This window comes from Psittacula echo (assembly GCF_963264785.1).
Source record: "Psittacula echo genome assembly, chromosome: 16".
NCBI classification, from domain to species: domain Eukaryota; kingdom Metazoa; phylum Chordata; class Aves; order Psittaciformes; family Psittacidae; genus Psittacula; species Psittacula echo.
Window position 1 is genome coordinate 3,587,857 of NC_137752.1, and position 20,421 is coordinate 3,608,277.

The 20,421-nt window shown below is 44.7% G+C and overlaps 2 protein-coding genes across 9 annotated transcripts in view; one reads left to right on the forward strand and one right to left on the reverse strand.

Moving 5' to 3' along the window:
- The window catches only part of MAPKAP1 (MAPK associated protein 1), a 98,556-nt gene extending 97,664 nt beyond the window's left edge, over positions 1 to 892 (reverse strand). For 3 of the 5 annotated variants that reach the window (XM_080630424.1, XM_080630426.1, XM_080630425.1), the window contains exon 1: positions 316 to 892. The gene's annotated coding sequence lies outside the window, so the exon portion shown is untranslated. The remainder of the gene's footprint in view (positions 1 to 315) is intronic. The other 2 variants (XM_080630423.1, XM_080630422.1) reach the window with 2 other exon arrangements.
- A 3,557-nt stretch (positions 893 to 4,449) lies between these two features.
- Positions 4,450 to 20,421, forward strand: part of PBX3 (PBX homeobox 3) — a gene marked incomplete at both ends in the record, with an annotated part of 104,238 nt that continues 88,266 nt past the window's right edge. For all 4 annotated transcript variants that reach the window (XM_080630687.1, XM_080630688.1, XM_080630689.1 and 1 more), the window contains 2 exons: positions 4,450 to 4,646; positions 5,600 to 5,673. In XM_080630687.1, coding sequence (XP_080486813.1) covers positions 4,450 to 4,646; positions 5,600 to 5,673 — 271 coding nt within the window. The remainder of the gene's footprint in view (positions 4,647 to 5,599; positions 5,674 to 20,421) is intronic.

Here is a 20,421-nt window from a genome sequence, read left to right on the forward strand (position 1 = left end):
CCACCTGCCATGCACGTGAAAAAAACAAGACCACAAAGCAGCAACACATCGACATATGACAACACTGAAAGCACCCATCCTGTGAGCACTCAAGCAGTCAGGGCAGGAACCCACAGGCTTTAGAAGCGAACAAGAGACTGAGCCCCGATGCATGCCATCAGTGACCCAGGTGAAGCAGCAGCACTGGGCCACCTCACATCCCTCTGGCCTCTGAGCAAGTGCAGAGCATTTCCAGTGGAGCCCCTGAATCCAGCACCCCTCTGCCTGCTTTACCATACGCCCCGCTCCAGCAGTGGAGCCCCGTGTCCCACTTACCTGTTTTCCCTTTACAGTGCACTACCAGGTGCTCTGTTGACAGTGCCGCTTGCCCGGCCGCAGCGCCTTGTTCCACCGGGGAACGTTAATCTCGTCTCGCTCCGCACCTGAAGCTGCCCCGAGCCGCCCGGACATCGGCCGTGCCTGTCTGCGGAGGTCCAGGAAGTCCTGGGTCCTCGTACCACAGCGGCGTCCCCCCAGCCCTGAAAAGGCTCTCGCGTCCCTATGACATGTCACCTCATCCCGCGGACTGACCGCAGGCTTTCATACCAAGGAACAAGAGCGGGGTTACAGCACGGAGCGTCGCTGCCTCGGTGAACTCCCGGGACGCTCCGGGAGCGGCGCCGGCCCCGCTGCCAGCCGGTACCGGGCAAGCACTCTGCAGCTGGGCCCCGTACCGCCCTATGCCCGCGACGCGCACCGCAGAGCCCCACACTCACAGGCTTCACCCGCCGAGCCGCTCCGCGGGGCCGGGCCCGGCCGGGCGCCGCCTCCTCCGCCGCCGGCGGGTCGCGGCAGCCGCTTCCGGGTCCGGAGGACGCCGCGGACCGGTGAGCGCTGGGCCGCGCTACGACCCGGAAGCACCGCCTGCGGAAGTGGCCGTTCTCGTCAGGGGCTGGGCCGTGCGTATGCGTGCGTCGCGGCGGGACTTGGCTTCCGGCCGCCGGCTGAAGGGCTGCGGCCGCCAGCCTCGCTCTGGCGCACTCTCTGCCGGTGCCCTGGCGCCTCAGGAGTCGCTGGTTCACATCGTGCTTAGTCCGTCACTGGGCCCTGGTGTGCGGAGCGACCCGAGAGCCGAGCTGCCGTGCCCGGTGCCGCTTTGCCCCCGGGGTTAGAGAGCACCGCCGTGAGGCCGTTGTAAAGGCTAGTTAAACGGGCACGACCACTACCGACCCGTGGTAGAAACGTTCACAAAGTCTCTCGGAGCCGCGTGAGGAGACCCGCGGTGCTCAGCGCTCACTGCGGGGCCAGTTCCACTGCCAGTCTCATTGGGTGACCCTTGCAGTACCCGCCACCGGCCTGGTGGTTGTTTCGTGACTAAACCAAAGCTTCCACCGAGCACCCGGTACACGGGCTTTAACGGGATACCTTTAGACGCAGGTAACTTGCAAAGAAAAGTGATTTAATGATACTGACCGGGCTTACAAGTGTGAGAACCACCTGTCTGAGGCCGGTGCGCCGTCTATCTCCAGACTCCAGCATGGGGACAGTGGGCAAGCCTAGCTGCCCGCTGTTGTGCGTTCTCAAGCCTTTGCACCATCGGGAACTGGGGATGTCTGCTGCTCCCAGGCTCGCTTTGCTTGCAGTATCAGTGTCCTGTTGGCCCTTCCCGGTCTTGCTGCCACAGCCATCCTCCACAGCTTCCTAGGGAAGTGGGGAGACAGTTGCTGTTAATTCCTGGGCAAAGCGTGATTCGCAGTCCCTGAGTAGCTGTACACATCAGCAAAAGCAGCCTTTAGGAAGGATGATGCTGGAGGGCAGGGAGAAGCAGGACTGAATGGAATGCAGTGGAGATAATGTGTTTGATGCTGCAAAGAAAGGATGATGAGGGTTGATATCAGAGGCTGAGCGAGGGCAGGGAGCTGAAACCGCTGTAGACACTGCAGACAGCAGGGAGCATGAGGTCAGAACCGGACAGTCAAAAAAGTAGTAATAAAAAAAGGTCTTTGGAATAGCATTCTTAATACAGCTGAATGACAATAAGAACACGATTGCTCATACCAGAAAACAGTACCGTGGTCAAGATGGGAGGTAGAAATTTAATGAGCATGCTAATTGCTTGGAGTGACAGTAGCAGCATAGTTACATTAACCAGAAGTAATCCACCACTATGAAAGGTGAGAGTTAAACTGGTGTGAGATGATTAAGGGTTCCAAATCAAACACATGACATCCAAGTTATGGTCCTGAGTGAAGGTACGATGATGGTGATGTCAGCCGTGATTGAGAGAGGAGGCAAGCGCAAACCAAGGAGGAAGATTAAGAGCTCTGTGTTAGCCGCGTGGAGTGGGAGTTGTCAGCCGTACGTCCACAAAATGTCAGAGACGAGGATGAGGATTTAGTTTGGACATGACTTCTTTCAACTGCAACTGTCCATCACAGATCAAGTACGTACAGTGAATTAAACACCAGTCTAATTTCTGCTGCGGCTCTCTATCGCCACGCTACAGGTGGTTTTCTTCCTTGAGAGCTCTGTTGCCATAGCTTTGTTGCACACTACTCAAAATGTGAAGAAAGTAGATCAGAATTAGAGTCACTTCCCTACATACTTGCGTGGGGCAGGCGTCCTACGTAAGTTCAATTTGGGGGTGGCAATGATCTAAAGATAACCCCTTTATAGAATGATGCCTTAATTATTCCTGACACAGATATATATATTTTCTCTTAACGGTTTTGGCAACCTATACGTAATATATTCAAAACTAAAACCTGGTCTCCAAAGAGGCCCCTTTACTGTGCAGCGGAGGGGCCTCTCTGGACGCTCCTGCCCCATGACATGGCTTGTCCGTGAGGAATGCGCTTGGGCACGGCCACACCGACGAGCAGGCCACCTCTGATCGGGGCCCTCTCCGTTCCGCACCCATCAGCTCCGCATGGCTGAAGCTCCAGGTCCCGCGGCAAGGCCAGTCTCCCGCAGTCACCCGGGCTGGCAGGAGCGGCGGGCAAGGCCCGGGGGCTGCTCCCGATGGGGCCGAGCCCGGCCCGACCCTCCCAGCACGGCAGCGGGGCTGAGGGGAACGGCGAGGCCTCAGCTCGGGAGTTACCATAGCAACGGGAGGGGCGGGGCCGGAGCGGCGCTCGCTCCGGCCACGTGACAGTTCGAACGGTCCAATCAGAAGTTTCTCAGCCGCGGGGCGGGGCCAGGCGGGCTCGGTCCCGCCCCGTGCACTCTGATTGGCCAGGGCAGCCTCCGGCACCCACCCTCTCGTACTGCGATTGGCCTCCGCGCCCGCCGCTCTCAGACCGATCCCCCCCCCGCCACCCCTTCGGGAGCGCCGCCGCCGCCGCTCGGCCCGGCGGGAGGGCGACCCGGCAGATCCGGACCCGTGAGGCGGGCGGCCCCGGGCGGGGCGGTGGCGGCGGTGGTGGCGGGGCGGCCCCGCCCGGTTGGGAGGGCCGGGGCGGGGCGGTGCGGCGGGGCGGGGCGCGGCGGGCCCCGCGTCCCTCTCGCGCGCGGCCGCTCTCCTCCCTCACAGGCGGCACGTCCGCGGTGAGTGAGTGGCGTTGGCGGGCTGTCAATCCTCGCCGCGCGGCCGGCGGCGGGCGGCGGGCCATAAATTCCGGCGGGCCGGTATTTTTGCACATTGCTTCGCAGAGAGTGTGTAATTAATTTTTTTTGTTGAATTTTTTTTTTGGGTTTTTTCTTTTTTTTTTTTTTTTTTTCTTTTTCCACAGTTCTTTCCCCGTTATTTCCGCTCTTTTCTTTTTTGCACAAGTTCAAACTTTTGATTGCTGCTGCCTCACCCCCGCTGCACAGAGCGGGGACCATTTGTTATTATTTTTTAAGGGGGGAGGGCGATTAATTTTTTTAATTATTGTTATTCTTTTTTTTCCCCGATTGTGTTTTCTTGGCTTTTTTTATGTTGCAGTTTGGGGGTGGGGGTGTTCGCCTGGTTTGTTGTGGTTTTTGCCGTTTGCCACCCTCCTAACTTCTTCAGGATCTGAAAGCGAGTTTTATTTTTGTTATTTTGGCTTTTATTAATTTTTTTATTATTTTTAATTTTGCCTTTTTTTTTTTTTTTTTTTTTTTTTGCGAAGAAGATTTTTGGACAAGTGGGGAAAGACATAGAAAAAGCAACAATAAAAATAAAAAATTAAAACCACAAATAGAGCTGTGGAGGAAGATTGTACCAGGAAAACTGCAGAGACACCCCACCAGCTCATCCATCCAAGCCACAGAGATGATGATGATGATGAAGGAAGATTGTAACTAAGGAAGAGAGTGATTTACGGCACCGGGAAGGAGAGGAGAGTGGAATAAACAGCTGAGATCCGGTCAAAACACAAATACTGATTTTTTTTTTACTCCTGTTGTTGTTTTGTTTGGCTTTTTCCCCTCTTTCTCCGTCTCGGGGGTGCGCGGGCGCCGAGCGGACCCGGCGCTGCCCCCCCCCCGGCCCGGCCCGCGGGAGCCATGGACGATCAGTCCAGGATGCTGCAGACTCTGGCCGGCGTCAACCTGGCCGGGCACTCGGTGCAGGGGGGCATGGCCCTGCCTCCTCCCCACGGACACGACGGGGCAGACGGCGACGGCAGGAAGCAGGACATCGGCGACATCCTCCATCAGATCATGACCATCACTGACCAAAGCCTGGATGAGGCACAAGCAAAGTTGGTTTCGTCTAATTAAACCTTGCTTTTTTTTTTTCCCTTTGATTTATTTTTTCTTTTTTTTTTCCTTTTTTTATTTTTTTTTCTCTTTTTTTCTCTTTTTTTTTTTTTTTTTTTTTTTGTGTGTGTGGTTTTTGTTTCTCTCATTCCCGGAGTCTCACAATTAGGAACAACTTCTTGGCGCCGTAGGAGAAATTGCGAGCAGCCGAGGCAGCGCCAAAGTTGCTATTTAATGAATATCTTAATATATATATATAGATATAAAATAAATACCGAAGTATGCGATGCTTTTGCTTATCGCGAGGGAAGCTCTGGCTGATCCTTGCCCGTTCCCCTTTAGACACCGTCTGGCGGACACCGGCCCTAGAGCCGCTATGTGTCCGTCTGTCCCTCCCGTCCGTCTGTCGGGCGGCTCCACAACTTTTCCCCTTCTTTCCTTCCTTCTTTCCCACCCCAAAGTGGTGGCAGATAAATTACAAACCTGACACGATATTGCTGCGGGGAGAGTTGGGTTGGGGGGGGACGGACACCAACAACCCCAAACCTGTTTTAAATCACAACAAATACAAAAACAAAGAATGTTAACTCTGCCCCCCCCTCCTCATCATGGTTAATAAATCAGTTATAATATCGCAGGACGGATAGTACCGGGGACAAGGGGGGGGGTGATTTATACCCCTCGGCCCGGCGGCATTTACACAAAGATAATTCGGTATAAAAGTCATAAGGGGGGGGAAAGGAGGGAGGGAGAGGCGGCAGCCACCGAACCGGCGCTGCTCACACCTCAGCCCGCCAGCATCCGCGGACCGGCGGGAGCTCCCGGCGCCGGTCCGCGGATGCTGGCGGGCAGGGAAAGAAGGGACGAAGACACGGAGCGGGGGGATCCTTATCGGGGAAGGCGCCATGTTGCTAAAACCCGGCTTTTAACCGCTTGTCCTCTTGCTCTCTTTCAGGAAGCACGCGTTGAACTGCCACAGGATGAAACCCGCCTTGTTCAGCGTCCTCTGCGAGATCAAGGAGAAAACAGGTAAGGGCCGCCCGCGCCGCCGCCGCCGCTGCCGCAGCCATCTTGGTCCCTCCCGCCTTCCACCCGCCGCTACCCGCCGGTGGGGACGGTACCGGCGCTCTGCCGCCTCTCACGCCGCCGGTGCAAGGCCCGAGGTGGACGGGGCGGGGGGGGTGTGTGTGATCCGGCCCTCCCCGCCGAGCTGAGGGGGCCCGTCCCGGCGGCGGCCCGGTCGGGTTGGCTTGCTGTGAAATGGCGCGGTGCAGAGTCCCCCCTCACGGCGCTCTCCTCACGGCTCCGGAGGGACCCCGTTAGCGGCCGGGCTGTGTTTTTAGCCGTCAGGACACTTGGCAAAGCACTTGTCAGATCTGCGTTACCTCATATATTTTATTAATTTCTTTTCCCGGGATGCGTAGCACGCAGCGGGGACGATAAAGTTTGTGAGGGAGAGCAAAGCTGCCCCGGGCAGCGGGGCTCCAGAGAGATCCCCGTTTGTGAGGGTGCAGCAAAGCTCCGGTTGCTCCTGGTGATGTTTGAAACGCCAAATATTTAATCTCAAAAGTATACAAAAAATACTACTTCTCCTCATTAGAGCAACACTTATAAACTCCGTGGTTTTCTTAGAAGCATTTTTTTTTTTAGCATTTTTTTCCACATCACTGAATTTACAGAGAATTTTCCTATTTAAGAAGAACATTTGCAAAGTATTTTGCTTTGTATTATGAGAGTAAGAACATTTATTGTGATCTAGACTTAAATCATATGCATTGGCTGGCTTTTTGCTATGCTTGGTATTTAATCGCATTCCCCTTTAGTTCCCTGTTAAGACTAGACAAAAAAGTGAAATCATTGCAAATCTCAGCTGTGAGAAGCCTGAAGTGCACAGTTCTCAGTGAATTATAGTGTTTTATGTCCAAAGGTTTCTTTGCTACTGGGGATCCACTTCAGTTTCTGCTGACAGCTAAGCACTAGGGTATTGACTGTGTTGTGAATATTAAGATTGATTCTGCTTTATATTGCATTATATTACCCGGGATAAGGGGAATGAGCCCCCTCCTGCCCTCCCTCCCCACCTGCCTACGTTTTGCCTTGATCCACGCCTAACCCCTTTCCATCCTTTGGCTTGCGTTTGCTTTCTGCCTTTTCCTAAACTTTCTGCCCGTCCTGCTCCGGAGCCAGCCAGGCACCCTGCCCTCGGTGTTCAGACATTTTGCAGCAGGCAGATTTCAATGAAGGAGGCAGGCGCGGGTCCTGCGATCACTTTATTTGCAGAGGGTTTACCCTCACTGTTTTGAAAAGAGAGTGTAGTCAACCACATGTCAGAGGTGAGCTGCGAAGAAAAACCCGCGTCCTTTCAGCAGCAGGAATTAGTGGCACAGGGTGTTTGGTGAGGCCACCGCTGTTCGGGAGGTGAGAGGGAACCTAACAGGAGACGTTGTGGTCTGAAACGCGTTGGGGTGTTTGGTGATAACTCGTAAGTTGCGATCCTGCCTTTGTGCTGCAAGTAGTCAAACCAAGTTTGTAAGTTATGTCTTTTATGAAATCGCTGAGAAGCAACAAAGAGTGAAGGCGTCCGCCTGCCTAAAGGCAAGATCCTGCCAGCCCTGGCAGCACAGGAGAGACAGGATTAATGCACTGAGTGATTGATGAAGATGAATCCACACCCCCACCAAAAACTCTTCCTGCGGGGACCTTTGCTCAGGGTCTCCCAGTTGAGAGGAAATGTCTCTGCAGGCTTTAGTAGTCAGCGTGCTCAAGCAAAGAAAACGTGAAAATAAATTCTAGCATATTTTCTGTAAGCCGTTTTTGTAGGAAAGGGCTCAAACAATTCTGAACTGGAGAGGTGAACGGTCTGAGATGCAATTAAAGCAGAGGTGTGTGTCCCCCTCCTTGGCAGTCTGCATTGTCTTGTGGCCCGAGTACTTAAATCACCTGCAACTGGGTCATGCGATGGTATTTAATTCTTTTTAATCAGAACCAAAGTTTACCTTGGTGTTGGTGGTGGGAATTGCTGTGATGGCTTTATCGCTGCCTTCTTCTGTGAGAGGGACGAGAGGTGAGGAGGGAGGCTGTAGCCTGAACATAAAGTGTAACTGCAATCCTGTCTGTTCTAAATAATGCAATATTTAAATAATTTTCATATTATATATTTTTTTTTTATATTTTGGTAGTTTTCAGTACAGTCAGCGAGGACTTTGTGAGACTGGTCATGAGAGAACACGTAGAGGAGTCCTCAGTTTAGGTAGAGCAACTCTTCTTACTCTCCTGCAAGGGTTAATGAATGCATCACATTTGTAAAAGCCTCTCTCTCTGTCTCACTTAGGGTTAGGAGCTGAAGATATTTTTTTCTCCTGTGAGGTATTTACCATGTACAAAGCAAATCGCTGAGCTTACCGCATTTAGCCTGACATTTCTTTTTTAACATTTTAACATTTTAAAAAGTGCTGCATAATACATTTAAAGGGTTTACAGATATTAATAGATACGTGCATTCTTAGAGGCAACCACAAGGTAGCATGGTTTTCATAAAGAAACTGCCACTTCTTTCTTTAATTAGTTCAGAGAAAAATGATACTCGAAGTTCTACCAGAGCCCCTGCAGTAAAACAGAGCGATGAGCACGGGAGAGCCTGTTGATGCTGGTTTGTGTTTTACCCGCGCTCTGAGGTGTCTCTTGGAAGTGTTCAAGTTGCATTCCTCACGCGGCTCAGATCTGTTGCATACCTGTGTCACAGTCTGTCTCCTCACGCATCTACCAGTAGGAATAGGAAAACCTGATTTGTGCCTTTTTTTTTTTTAATAGCTCTTTTTTACTGACTAAAAATCCTTCAGGTTTGTAATTTGATTAAGCCTCCATTAGGATGTTGCTCTACCTGAGGTACTGGTTCTTCTCATGGAGATAGAAATGAAAATGTATTTATTCTTACAGTCTTAAAATGGTTAGGGAATTGCAATTCTTTCCCAATGGAATGACATATTATTAGGCCCTGGATTGTGTTGATAGATGATTTGTTTTTTTGTCTTTAAAAATAATTCATATGGATGGGAACACGGGTTTATAAAAAGGCCTGAATGCCTGCCACGTATATGTTTATTTATTTATTTCTCTAAGTCCAGCAGCAACAATGATAGCTGCCAACCAAACCCTAATTTACTGTCACCACAAACCCTAAATAGCATTCATTTACTAGTAAAGCCTAATGGCATACATGATGGTTTGCCAGATTTGTGGCCTTTGTGAGGCTTATAAGCAGGACTGACTTGGGAAGATCATAAAACTTAATGAACTTCTCGACTGCAGGAGGTGTCCGCAGGGGAAGAGAAAGGCCTGCTTGGCTGGTTGGGCTGGTTGAACTATTTTTTATGTCTAAAGAGAGAGGAGGAAAATGTTCATTAAGAACATTCTCCTGTTATGCAGAATTTTGTTTTAAAGAATGGGGAAAAAATAGAAACTGATGGGAATCCCAGACAAATAGTGACGTTAACCATAGGGTTAATTTCTCACTGTTCCCCATGTAAGCTAAGACCTAGATTTTTATTGCTACAACTGTAAATAGCAGTACGATGCCATTCTGATGATTAAAGGGTTGTATCTTGCCCTTACTTGCTGCAGAGCTTCTTATTGATGAAAATGGCCCAACTCTTTTAGGAACGCCCCTTGTCAATATGCTGCAAAACCTGTAAACTGCCTGTTAGGTAACTCTTTGGAGAAGGACTTGCTCCTTGCCTGGTCTGCCAGCAGGACTGGCAAATGTTAACCCCTTTCTTCACTGTGGTTAGCTAAAAATCGTGTTGCAGGACTCTTGCCTTGCCTTAACACAAATTTCAACTTTCCAGTGTTTGTAAACTCTCATTTAGTGCTTGGAAGCACTAAACAACTTGCAACTTGGAATTATAAAGAATAACACACAGTGCTAGGAGTCCTGTCTGAATGTGAAAGGATTCAAATGGAACAATGAAATGGCACTGAGAGCATACATATATACATATATATATGTGTGTGTGTGTATGTATGCATGTTAGCTATATTCTGAAATCCAGCTGTGATATTACTGCTGTTTGGTTTAGCCATTTTTAATATTTATGTGCAGTCGTCGTGGTTTTTTTTCAAGCTGCTAAATCCATAGTTTTGATTTAGCCTGGCTACATAAGGAAGTAAGCATTGTGTGTTTATGTGCGTACATCTTCAGTTTAAATTGTTTAGCTTTTGTTTCCTTTCTTGTGCTTCAGAACCCAAGATTTTTCACTGAACCATTGCTTATGCTTTTTGAATGGTATTTTTTTTTAATTGTCAGCAAATGCATTACAAATGACGACGTGCAGTAGAATGTTGGGTCATTTACACTGTCCGTATGGCAATGACATTGCTTTTCTTCATAAATGTCCTGCTAGGAAAATAAAAATTGAATTAAGTGCCTTGATTGTCTTTTGGTCATCTGTTTCAAACACAGTCATTATCAAAATTCCTTTTTTTTGGTGGGTTTCTATCGGGGTGCTTCTCTGGTTAAGAAAACAGGCAGCTTTCGTGATTATTTTCATTAGAGAAATTCATGATACTTTGTCTTGCAGAACCTGTAACTACACCATACCGTTAGACCTTAACCATTGTTAGTGCTCTATTTAAATAACCATCTTCATGTTGATTATCACCATCAGTGTTTCCAGATCTTTTTATTGTGTTTTTTTTTTCTTCTCCGTAGAGAATAAATTTGGACCTACTTGTCAATACTAATTTAACTAGGAGCAGGGATTTATTTTATTTTATAGCTATTTTTCCTGTCCTTCATTTTATTCCTGAATTCAACACATTTGCTTATCTGAAAATACCAAATTATGTGAGATACTGGGTGGTGTATTTTAGGATGCTTGTTGTAAGTTAAGGAATTTTGCTTTCAGAGATAAATTATTATAATAATATGTAGTGAATGCAAAGGAGTTGTGTTTTTTTTTTTCTACAGGATTTAACACATTTATCAAGCTCTATTCCTGCAGCTTTCAATGAAAAAGTTGTAAGATATGGATATTACGCTGTCTTTTTTCAATTTAAATATTGATTTGTGTGAAACATTAATATAATGATATTTGCAGTCTACCGTAGACAAATATAAGCAGAATTAGACATACTAAATTGTTACAAATGTACGCAATATTTAAATACATATGAAGGCTATATTAATAATCATGGAGTAGAGCGGGAGAGAGTCCGGTGTGTATCTGTCCTCAGTTTTCAGGCTGATTTTCAATTCCTTGCACATCCCGCATCTGACGGTTGGATGAATATTTTTATGAATAGCAGGAATGAATACTGAATCTGTGTAGTGGCGAGTCCAGATCAGCGGAGCCCCGAGCGGAGTTTTGCCGTCTTGGTATCATTGGTAGAATTAGATGTAGCTGTTTGTATTCCATGAATTGACACCCTGAGAAGAATGCTTTGTTTGTTTTCTCAGCAGTCATGTTTAATGCTATTCGCTTATCAAGGTGATCAGCATGGTTCAGATAACACACGCCTGACACAGCCTGCCTTTTTTCACCATCATGTTGACCTTTTGTCACATTTGCTTTTCTCTGGTAGGCAATTCATGTCTTTAAGTATGAATGGAGTAAATAATTCACATCAATATTTAATATAAATTATTAAAGTTTCTGTCAGCTCTTATAGTTCATGCTTTTATAAAGTTGGAGTAGTTCATCAGCCAAACAGATGAATTGTGCTTCTCAGCTGGACATTAGAGTTCCTCCATAATGCTGCCTTTACAGTGGAAGTAAACAGGGAATTAAATATGAAAGGAAATGAAGCCTGGTGCTTGAAAGCTGTATATTTTTCAATAATGCACATTCTTTAGGAAGGCTCAAAGTATGAGATAAATACCCATCGTAATTTATTTTGGTATTCTCATACTTTCCCCTCCTCCCCCCCACCCTTCATGCTGCAAACAGAAATATTGCAAACCCCACTGACCCCAGCATTTTCTTCTACTCTTTGTTATTAGCCTTGTGTTAGTGCTCCAGCCCCTTCTTGGGTTTAGGGGGGGGGTGTACAAGTGCTGGGGTTTGGGTTTTTTTTCCTCTTAATGCTCTTCTGTATTTAAAGATTGACAGGCAGCACTAAGATGATGAAGTTTCAGGGTTTTTTTAGTCTTTGTTTATAAATCATAGTTTATATTTTGCGAAGTGACCTGTGGTTTGAAGGTAGATCCTGAAAATATTTTCTAAAGAAGAAATGCTCTGATGTCTGACTGCAACAGCTTAATGTGTTTATCGCTTCAGGAATGGGAAAAAAAGAGCATGTTTTGCATAAAAGCATATAGCAAAAATCATTATGCATTTTAATTTTATGCTATTTTAGGTATTGCAGTTTAAATTCTTTTGTTAAAGATCAGTTCCATGCATGTTGCACAGTCATAGGAACTTGTAGCAATATGTGAATCACTGAATATCGTGCGTCCTACAAATCAATCACTTGGGAAGGGAGGAGGGTTTGTATCATGTGTTTACAGATCAAAACCTTTTGCTATACTTAAGCCATGCATCAACATTTAAAGCTAATCTCTCATTCCTCATTGTCCAGCAGGTGGCTTTTTCATGTATTATTTAATTTTTCATTATTTATTGTGAGGGGAAAATGGAATTTAATAATGTTATCCCGGTAGCATTTTTAAAAAGAGCAGCGTTTTTCCAGTGTGTCCTGGTGGGGATGGTGGGGTCAATGAAAGCATCTAGGGATCTTCAAGTATACAACCTAAATTAAGATTCTAAACAGGCATTACAGATGCTGGTAACTTTGGCAATTATCATTTTGTTTGGTGAACAGTAGTAAAACAGTGTGCGGTAAAAGTGTTTAGAGAGAGAGGATAAATAAATTGAACAGTTTTGCAATGCAAAGTGGTTTGTGGTGTTTTTGAGGATTTCTTGGCTCTTGCTTAACTGCTATTGTGAAGCCTGGAGCAGATTTTCCCATTGCTAATGCCCTAGAAGTATTAATTCACTTTGATATGCTAATTAGAGGGCATTATGCAAGAAATGAGATTAAGTGGCAGCATGAAGCCATTTGCCTGTCAGTAAATTGAGAGCTTTAGCATCAGGAGGAGCTTTGTTTTTTCTGAGTTTCTCTTGGTTTTGCATATAAATAAAATTGATTGAAAGGTCTAGAGAAGCTTCTAGAACATTGGTGGTTCTTTTTCTCCTTCTATGATTATTTAAACTTCATGTTAAAGCCTTTCTCTGAATATTAATTGATCTAATGGGAGATACTGAACATGAAGAATTTCATTGTATTCTCAGTTACTGTATCTTAACAAAAGGAAACTATTAGAATTCTTTGTGTCATCTGATTTTTGTGGTATTATTTTAGATATATCTTACAGCTTTGTATTCTAACCTCTCTGACTGCTAACTGCTCCTGTGCTGGGAGCTGTACCTGCATGGAGGTATTTTTGCCAGGTCTGCTGGTTTTGGGGTTGGGATAATGAGGGCCCAAACAGCCCAAGTCAGATGGTCGGCTTGGATTCCTGGCCAGCGGGGCCTTGGACATTTATCACCCCTGCTCACTCACAGCATTTCCCATCATTTCTTATGTAAATCACACGTATATTTTCCTTCATGTAGGAAAGAAGGGGTTGTAATACTGACCATAGATTTTATTCAACTGCCAGAAATTGTGTTAAAGTAACATTAAGGGATTGACTTACAGCCATAAGAGCGAGGAAATTTGGAGTTAATAGTTAAACTCTGCCCTTAACTCAACTCATTGAACCTATTTATTAGAGCATATATGATACGTAAGATCGCTGTGCTGAGACCTCTGCAGCACTAGGAGGCTGCACGATGACTCAAAGACAAGAGTTTCTGATTTAGTTCAAATTTTCCTTCTTTTTATTTTTTTTTTGTGTGTGTCTGTGGTTTTTATTCAGCCTCGGAGTTGCTTTACTACAGTTTTGTGGTTTAGCTTTCTTTTTATAATACTGTTTAAAAATAAATCAGAGAAGTAATTCTGGAAATTGAACAAAAACTGATCAAAATATAAACCCAACACACACCCGACCCAAACCTCTCTAGTCCTCTTTGCCTGAGCGCCTGCAGAGTGTTTGCTGTTTGCATGCCCATCTCCTCCACAGATCATTGTCGCAAAGTCAATCAGGGGAGTAGTGCGAGAGTGACAGTGCTTGTTACGAGCCCCAATAGTTATTTAAAAGAAAGGAAAAAGGATAAAAAAGTGCCCCAGAGCTCCATGCGGGGGCTGTTCATGCTAGATGCACATCCTCGCCCTGATCCTGGCAGCTGAAGTCTATCACTGTTGGGAAATTTTTAATATGAACCACATGAGACACAAACCACCGTGATTTCCTCGAAGCCACAGGGGTTTTCACGTCAGTGCAGGACAAGTGGCACGTGCGCTGCGGGTCCCTGCCCACTGTCCCCTGCCCTCACCGCCTGCAGAAGCTGCTGGAGCTTTCCATTCACTTTCCCTGCTCTTCATCAACAAAGACTCCATAGCGTGGTGTTCATGGAAAGCATGATGGCCCGAGTTGTCCTTAGTTCCCAAGAGCTTCTGAACCAGTTGGCCAGAGAATCTGATCAGGACTTTATAACCCAAAAACTTCAGTTATCATAGTGAACCTTGCTGATACTGGGAACAAAACAGCACCTGAAACTACAAAACAAGTTCTCACTGAAAGCGAAAGGAAACATCCCTGGTCTCCAGATGCTCATTTTGAGTTTTCAGATTCTTGAACAACAGAGCCAAATAATGAACATGGTCTTTGGCCAGCCTCAACTTTCTCAGATCCCATAGACCCCCAAGGGTGGTGTTTTGGGAAGGGGGTGCTGGCAGTGAAAGCTTGGCATTCCTAGGTGGTGTTTGAATCCTGATGCTGCTGCTGATGTCAAGACTCCTGCTCAAGTGAGGAAGGGTTTGATGACCTAGGTGGGATCAAACTCAGGGCTCGGGTCCCGTCTCACTGAAGTGAATTCAAGAGCTCACTTTTCCTATCTTTAAAATGGGAATATTATTGATCAGATGTTGGGTTTTTTTTGATGAAGATTATGTTCATTTGGTGCTGTGTGTTGAATATTTTTGTCAAATATTTGGTATAATTGCAATTGTTACCTAAGAAGTAATCTATTAGCACTATTTACAGTATCCCCCTTATTCCAGTCACGGTGAGTGAGCCTAAGTGGAGCCTTACCTCCTGGAGATGAAGAGATTAGGCTTTCCTTAGAGTTCTACTTCTCTTGGCTTTAATTAGGAATGTTTGCTTTTTTAATTCATGGTTAGACCTCTAGCAAAAGGGTATCGGGGTTGTCTGACTTGGTCATTAGTTTGCTTAGTACTGAAAGAGACCGTTTGCTCACCGTAGAAGGGGATCACTGCTTTTCTTTAGTGATAGCTGTTCACAGGCAGGGTGGCACACATGAAAGGGTATTTAAAGCATGCTTTCAGATATTTGTTGATTGAAGAAAGAAGTGTGTTTTCAGTGAGGTTTGTAATTACAGAACACCCAAATGTTTGCTTATTTTCTTTCATGTGAGATCCTGGTAGCATGATTAACTGTCGCTAGTAAGAACAAGTTACAATAGGTTGTGCAATGATTCTTATTTGACTTCAAGGATGTATTTATTACCATTTTTGAACAAATTATACTAACATGAAAAGTTGTGGAAATGATTGTGCACTAGATAAGGTGATACATTACAGGAGTGGTTGCGTTTATGGAGCTTTATGCCGAGGTTTTCTCAGAAATTATAGCACAGTCCTGTCACTATAAAACCCGGTGATACACTTGGTAATAACGTGCAGTGGAGGTATTTTTAGGATTTCACTTGCTATTCAAATAGAGTGGGAACTATCAGTTCTACCTCGTATTTCTTTCCTTTGTTGCACTGGGTGAGGAGAGAAGAAGGGAAGGAAAGAGGATGCGGAGCGGGTGCCTGGGTGTGGGGTACCACAGCAAGGCTGGGTCCCGCTGGTGCCAGCAGTTCAAGGGCCGTGATGGCTGAAGTGGCTGCTCATGTGGATCATTGAGGGAATTTTGCCTTCCTCACGCAGCTGAGGTTTTTTTGTGAATTATTTCTTTCTTCCCCTCCACTTGTTAGGATAGTGACGTGATATTGATATGGAGCTTGGGAACTTATTGACTTGTTGGTTCTTGACCTTTTGACTGTGACCCAGTATAGAAATCGAATGTCTGAAAATTAAATGATAGACTCTATATACATAAATTTTTGGATGTCAGTGTATTACATGAACTAATTTTGGTTTACCTAAATTTATGGTGTTTTGTGTTCAATAAAGGAAATATTTCTTCCTTTCAATATACTGAGAGTCAAATAATATTGTAGTTGCTAGCACTAAACAAATCAATTTCCTTTTACTGACTGATTATCATAACAGCTGCTGTTTAATCACCGTGATTGTTATGTAACTTCTAAATCTCTAATATTTTGGAGAGGAACAAGCAACATCCTGGTGCTGTGTAACGTGATGTCACTGGTGCTGAACCGTGTGACTGCATTTTGCGGGGCTCCAGACTTGAGTTCTGATTGAGTTTATTAATATTTAGTGGGCAATGAACACTTGCTGAACAAACTGCCTGCTTGAAAGGAGGCCTGGAATAACCACCCTGGAACAAAAACTGGGCGTTTGTTTTTCTGCCCTAAAACCATAGCACGGTCGGGCCTGATGAAAATGCTGTGCGTTGGCCTTTGACGTCCGATGAAATTAGCTTATGGCTTTGCACGTGCACGCAGGGAGAGCGGCGATCGCGGCTTTGTAGCCGAGAGCGAGACTCAGGCCTCCAAACTGGGGTGACAGAGCTGGGAATATTGTTCTCTCCAAGTGCCGCAATAAGGCTGTGGTCAGCACTAATGTAAATATTTGTACAACAACCATGTTCGACAGACTCCAATTTAATGGTAAAAATTGGCCCTGAACGCCAGGGTAAATATATGCTGAAGAACAGAAGCCTATTCACTGAAGAAACAATTGACTTTAGCTTCTTTGTTGTTAAAGTGGCCCCCAGTGATCCGCTGCAAGGACCAGATAGCGGCGGAGCGCGGCTGCCGGCGGCTCCCTGGCAGTGCCCGTTGCTGCCGGTGCGGGCATGAGGGCCGGACAGGGCACTGGGGAGTCGGCCTTGGGGAGCTGGCATCGCCACCCTGCTCCTCGCCACGCACAGGAAGGGGAACTTGTCAATGGAAGAAAAAGAACTGTAATCGCACATTTACATATGCTCCTAATTGTTGATTTGGGGATTTTCTATGAATATAGCTTCACAAAACAGATGCTGTTTAAGAAAAGGGGGAACATAATTTTGTGGGCAATGAATTAAGTGTTTTTGTGGCCCTCTCATCCGTAGCTAGGAGCAGTTTGTGGACCGCGTCTGTGAACGCCGCTCATAATTGTTTTTCACACATAAGTTATGCAAATGAGCTTTTATGGCAACTGGCATAACAATTAGCATCCTCCAGCAATATTTTAGCAGGTTAATTGCAAAATTTCTAAATTGTACATCTGACTTGTTAATTAGGCATGACAGAGGTGGTAAAATAGTTATCTTCAGGCAGTGGCAGCCAGGAGCTGCTTGAAATGCAAAGAGCAACGATTGATTGGATTTGAGGGTTACAATTGTGGGAGCACTGCTGTTGTCAAGTGCCGCTGAGCAGCTCTGCTCCATCGGCTGCCTCAGAGCAAGAACCACGTTGTTGCTGAGAGGATCCTGCCATTTAGAAATCTGCTTTATTTAACTCTCAAACTCTCCAAATCCCGTCTGTGGGAAGTGCCTGGCTCCTGCCTGTTCCTCCATCTCAGGCCCATGTGAAGGGGTAAACCATGGACCCAAAGTCATAATTTTGATGTTATTTACAAATATGCCTGAAGTTGAGCTGCTGGCATGGATCAGCAAATACTTGTTTGGGTTTTTTTTTTAGCCCTGGTGAAAATGCCATTACCTATCCACACGTATTTGCTAGGAATTCTGCCTTACTTTTCTTAAATTGCAACCTTTGCTGCCCAATATTTTAATATGATGTTGACTACATTTTGCAAGCTTTACTTACTCAGCTTCTTTCTCTTAAATCCTTGCTTTCAAATATCATTGTGTGTCTTATAATATTAATCGCATTAAAATACAAGAAAACCATGATATTTGCAATAATCCCTTTTTAGGCTCTCAGAGGTACGTCTGAATGATTAAAAAAGATTGTAACAAGAAAGTCTTCAGACTGGTAATGTGTTAAAACATTTTTCCACCATTCCTGCCTGTAACAGATAATAACGTATTATTCCAGCAGAGGTACAGTCTGTTTGAATCATGCCAACATGATTCCCCATCCCAGTATGCTCTAAATACATTTTACTGTCTTTGAGTGCTGATTTTGATATAAAATACAGATTTCTGGGCTATTTTAATATTTAATAAGTTAAGGGGTGATAACAAACAGAAAAAACCCTAAGCCTCTGAACAAGTACCTTTGGGAGACAGAGAAGTCATCTTGTGTGCCTGAAAGCTTTGTCTGGTTGTACCATTTGTCTCTAGTTTACTGGTGGATGGTGTATTTTGTGGCTTAAAGTCAGTCAGGTTTTAGTACATACGTAGTACCTGTAAGCAAAAAGGAAATCAGCTTAAGCACATGTGAAATTTCATGTCCTCTTTTTTTCTCTATATGCATTCTCTTGATTTAACCACATGGTTTTTAAAATTGGGATGTTATATTTTCATTTAAAAAGTAAATGTTCCTGCATGCATAACTGTTCTAATATTTTACATTTTCTTGTGACATGTGTATATGGAGTAAGTGCCATTTATGATATGTTGTCATCAATAATTTTGTCACAGAGAATAAAAGCCTTTAAACTCATCCACCCACTGGAACGTTTTATCATATTTATTTTAAGAGATATGAAATTAGCAGAACAATTGAGCTCTTTGTATATGGAAGATGCAAATGTAACTGAATATTTACCTTTAATGAAGGGCAGCATAAATATCTCAGTATCAATAAATTATAGGCAGTAGCAGAATATTCCATAGACACCTAATACATATTTGCTTTTTTTCCCTAGATTCCTGAGCTGCGTTATCTTTTAGGATAGTTTAATTTACAGTCCACAGTGAAATTAAATATTGGTTAACTTTTGAAACGCTCTGTTGCAATTGGAAAATGCTGGGTTTTGACTAGAAGTAAACCACGTTTCCAAATCATTACATTTACTGATTAAATGCTCACTTACGGTATTCAACAGTTTAAGGAAGAGTTTACCACAGTAATGCTTCAGTAGATAATATTTGGAATGGAGTAACCATTTTAATGAGGTTCATCGAGAGAGATTTCAGCAGGGAACATTTCAGGTGTGTTATGGCTTTTGTCTTGTCACAATGCATGTCTCTGTAACATCAGAGAGAAGTTGCAGAGCCGCACTCATCTCATTTAAGACAATAAGAAACTCTGTGATAAGTGTGAGCAGGGAAAGGCAGCACCAGAGTGTTGTGTGCTCTTGTGTTTTAGCAAGCCTGGTCAGTAAATATACTCCACAGTTTAAATGTACATCACATTTTAACTGTCCTAATATTGATCATCCTATAGAGGAATTATATCCAAGTCTACTAGTTATTAGTGTAAAGAGGGTCAGATGCAGAGACTGGTACAAAGCAAGTGCTCTCATGGTAATGATGCTGCTATTTATAGATCCCCATTTCATTAGTTGCAGAGTTTCAGGGAAGAGATTTTCTCTAGGGGAAATGGATACTTGAAGTTCATTTTCTTCCTGATGCACATTAAGGCAGAAACGTGAACAACCTTCAGTATAGGACACATGATTACAAGGTTTTGTTTGACCATTTTCCCTAAATATGCCTGCAGTTGTCTGTAGTGCAGATGTAAAATTGCTAACCACTGTTCAGCCGAGCTTCGTTTCCAAATGCCTCTCACAGTTTGTCTGCCATGAGGAGGTTTTTTTTCTTCCCTAAAGGAATTTCATTTTTAAAGGGTGCCACACCAGTAAACTGAGCAGTATTTACATGTTTTCCTTTATAAAACTAACACATCTGGATCACCTGACTTAAAGCAGTCTTGCTACAGCTGCCATGCACTGGAGTATATTTACTTACAGCACCTAAGCATTTGCTTACAGCACCTAGGAAGCACTATCTCAGTTGATCAAAATGGGGCTGTGTTTTCTGATGTATTTGCTAATAAATACAAAAATTTCTTTGAGTATCCAAAACCTCAATTGTTTGAACATACTTAGTTCCCTCCTGTGAAATTCAGATAACCAAAGCTCCATATAATTTTTGTGTGCCTTTATTTCTAGCGCTTTCCTTCTTGGAATTCTTGATATCTTGAGTTTGGATTTTTTTTTTTTTCCTTTAAGAGAATATTTACTTAGTTAGTATTCACTTAATTAGAACTGACTGTTTAATGTTTTCTGGGAGGGTATTTATGGTATTTTCTTTGCCATATTTGCATTCCAGAAATTAAGTCCCCATGCCATTATTCGGCAAGCCTTTCATACATTAGAATGATGAATTGAAAGCAGAAATGGGAAAAAGACTGCAATGCAATGAAAATTTAATCAGCGTCTTCTGCTGCTTTAATAAGGAAAATAATTCTTATTGGCCGCTGCGTTAAGGTTTCTAATATTTAATTCATAACAAACCTTGCATTATTCTGCCTCAGCATCGACAGCTCCACTTTGCTGCCTGCCAACAGGCAACCATAAAAACTTAAAAGCAGATGTAAATGTCTGGAACAAGGAGAATGATTGGATCTAAAG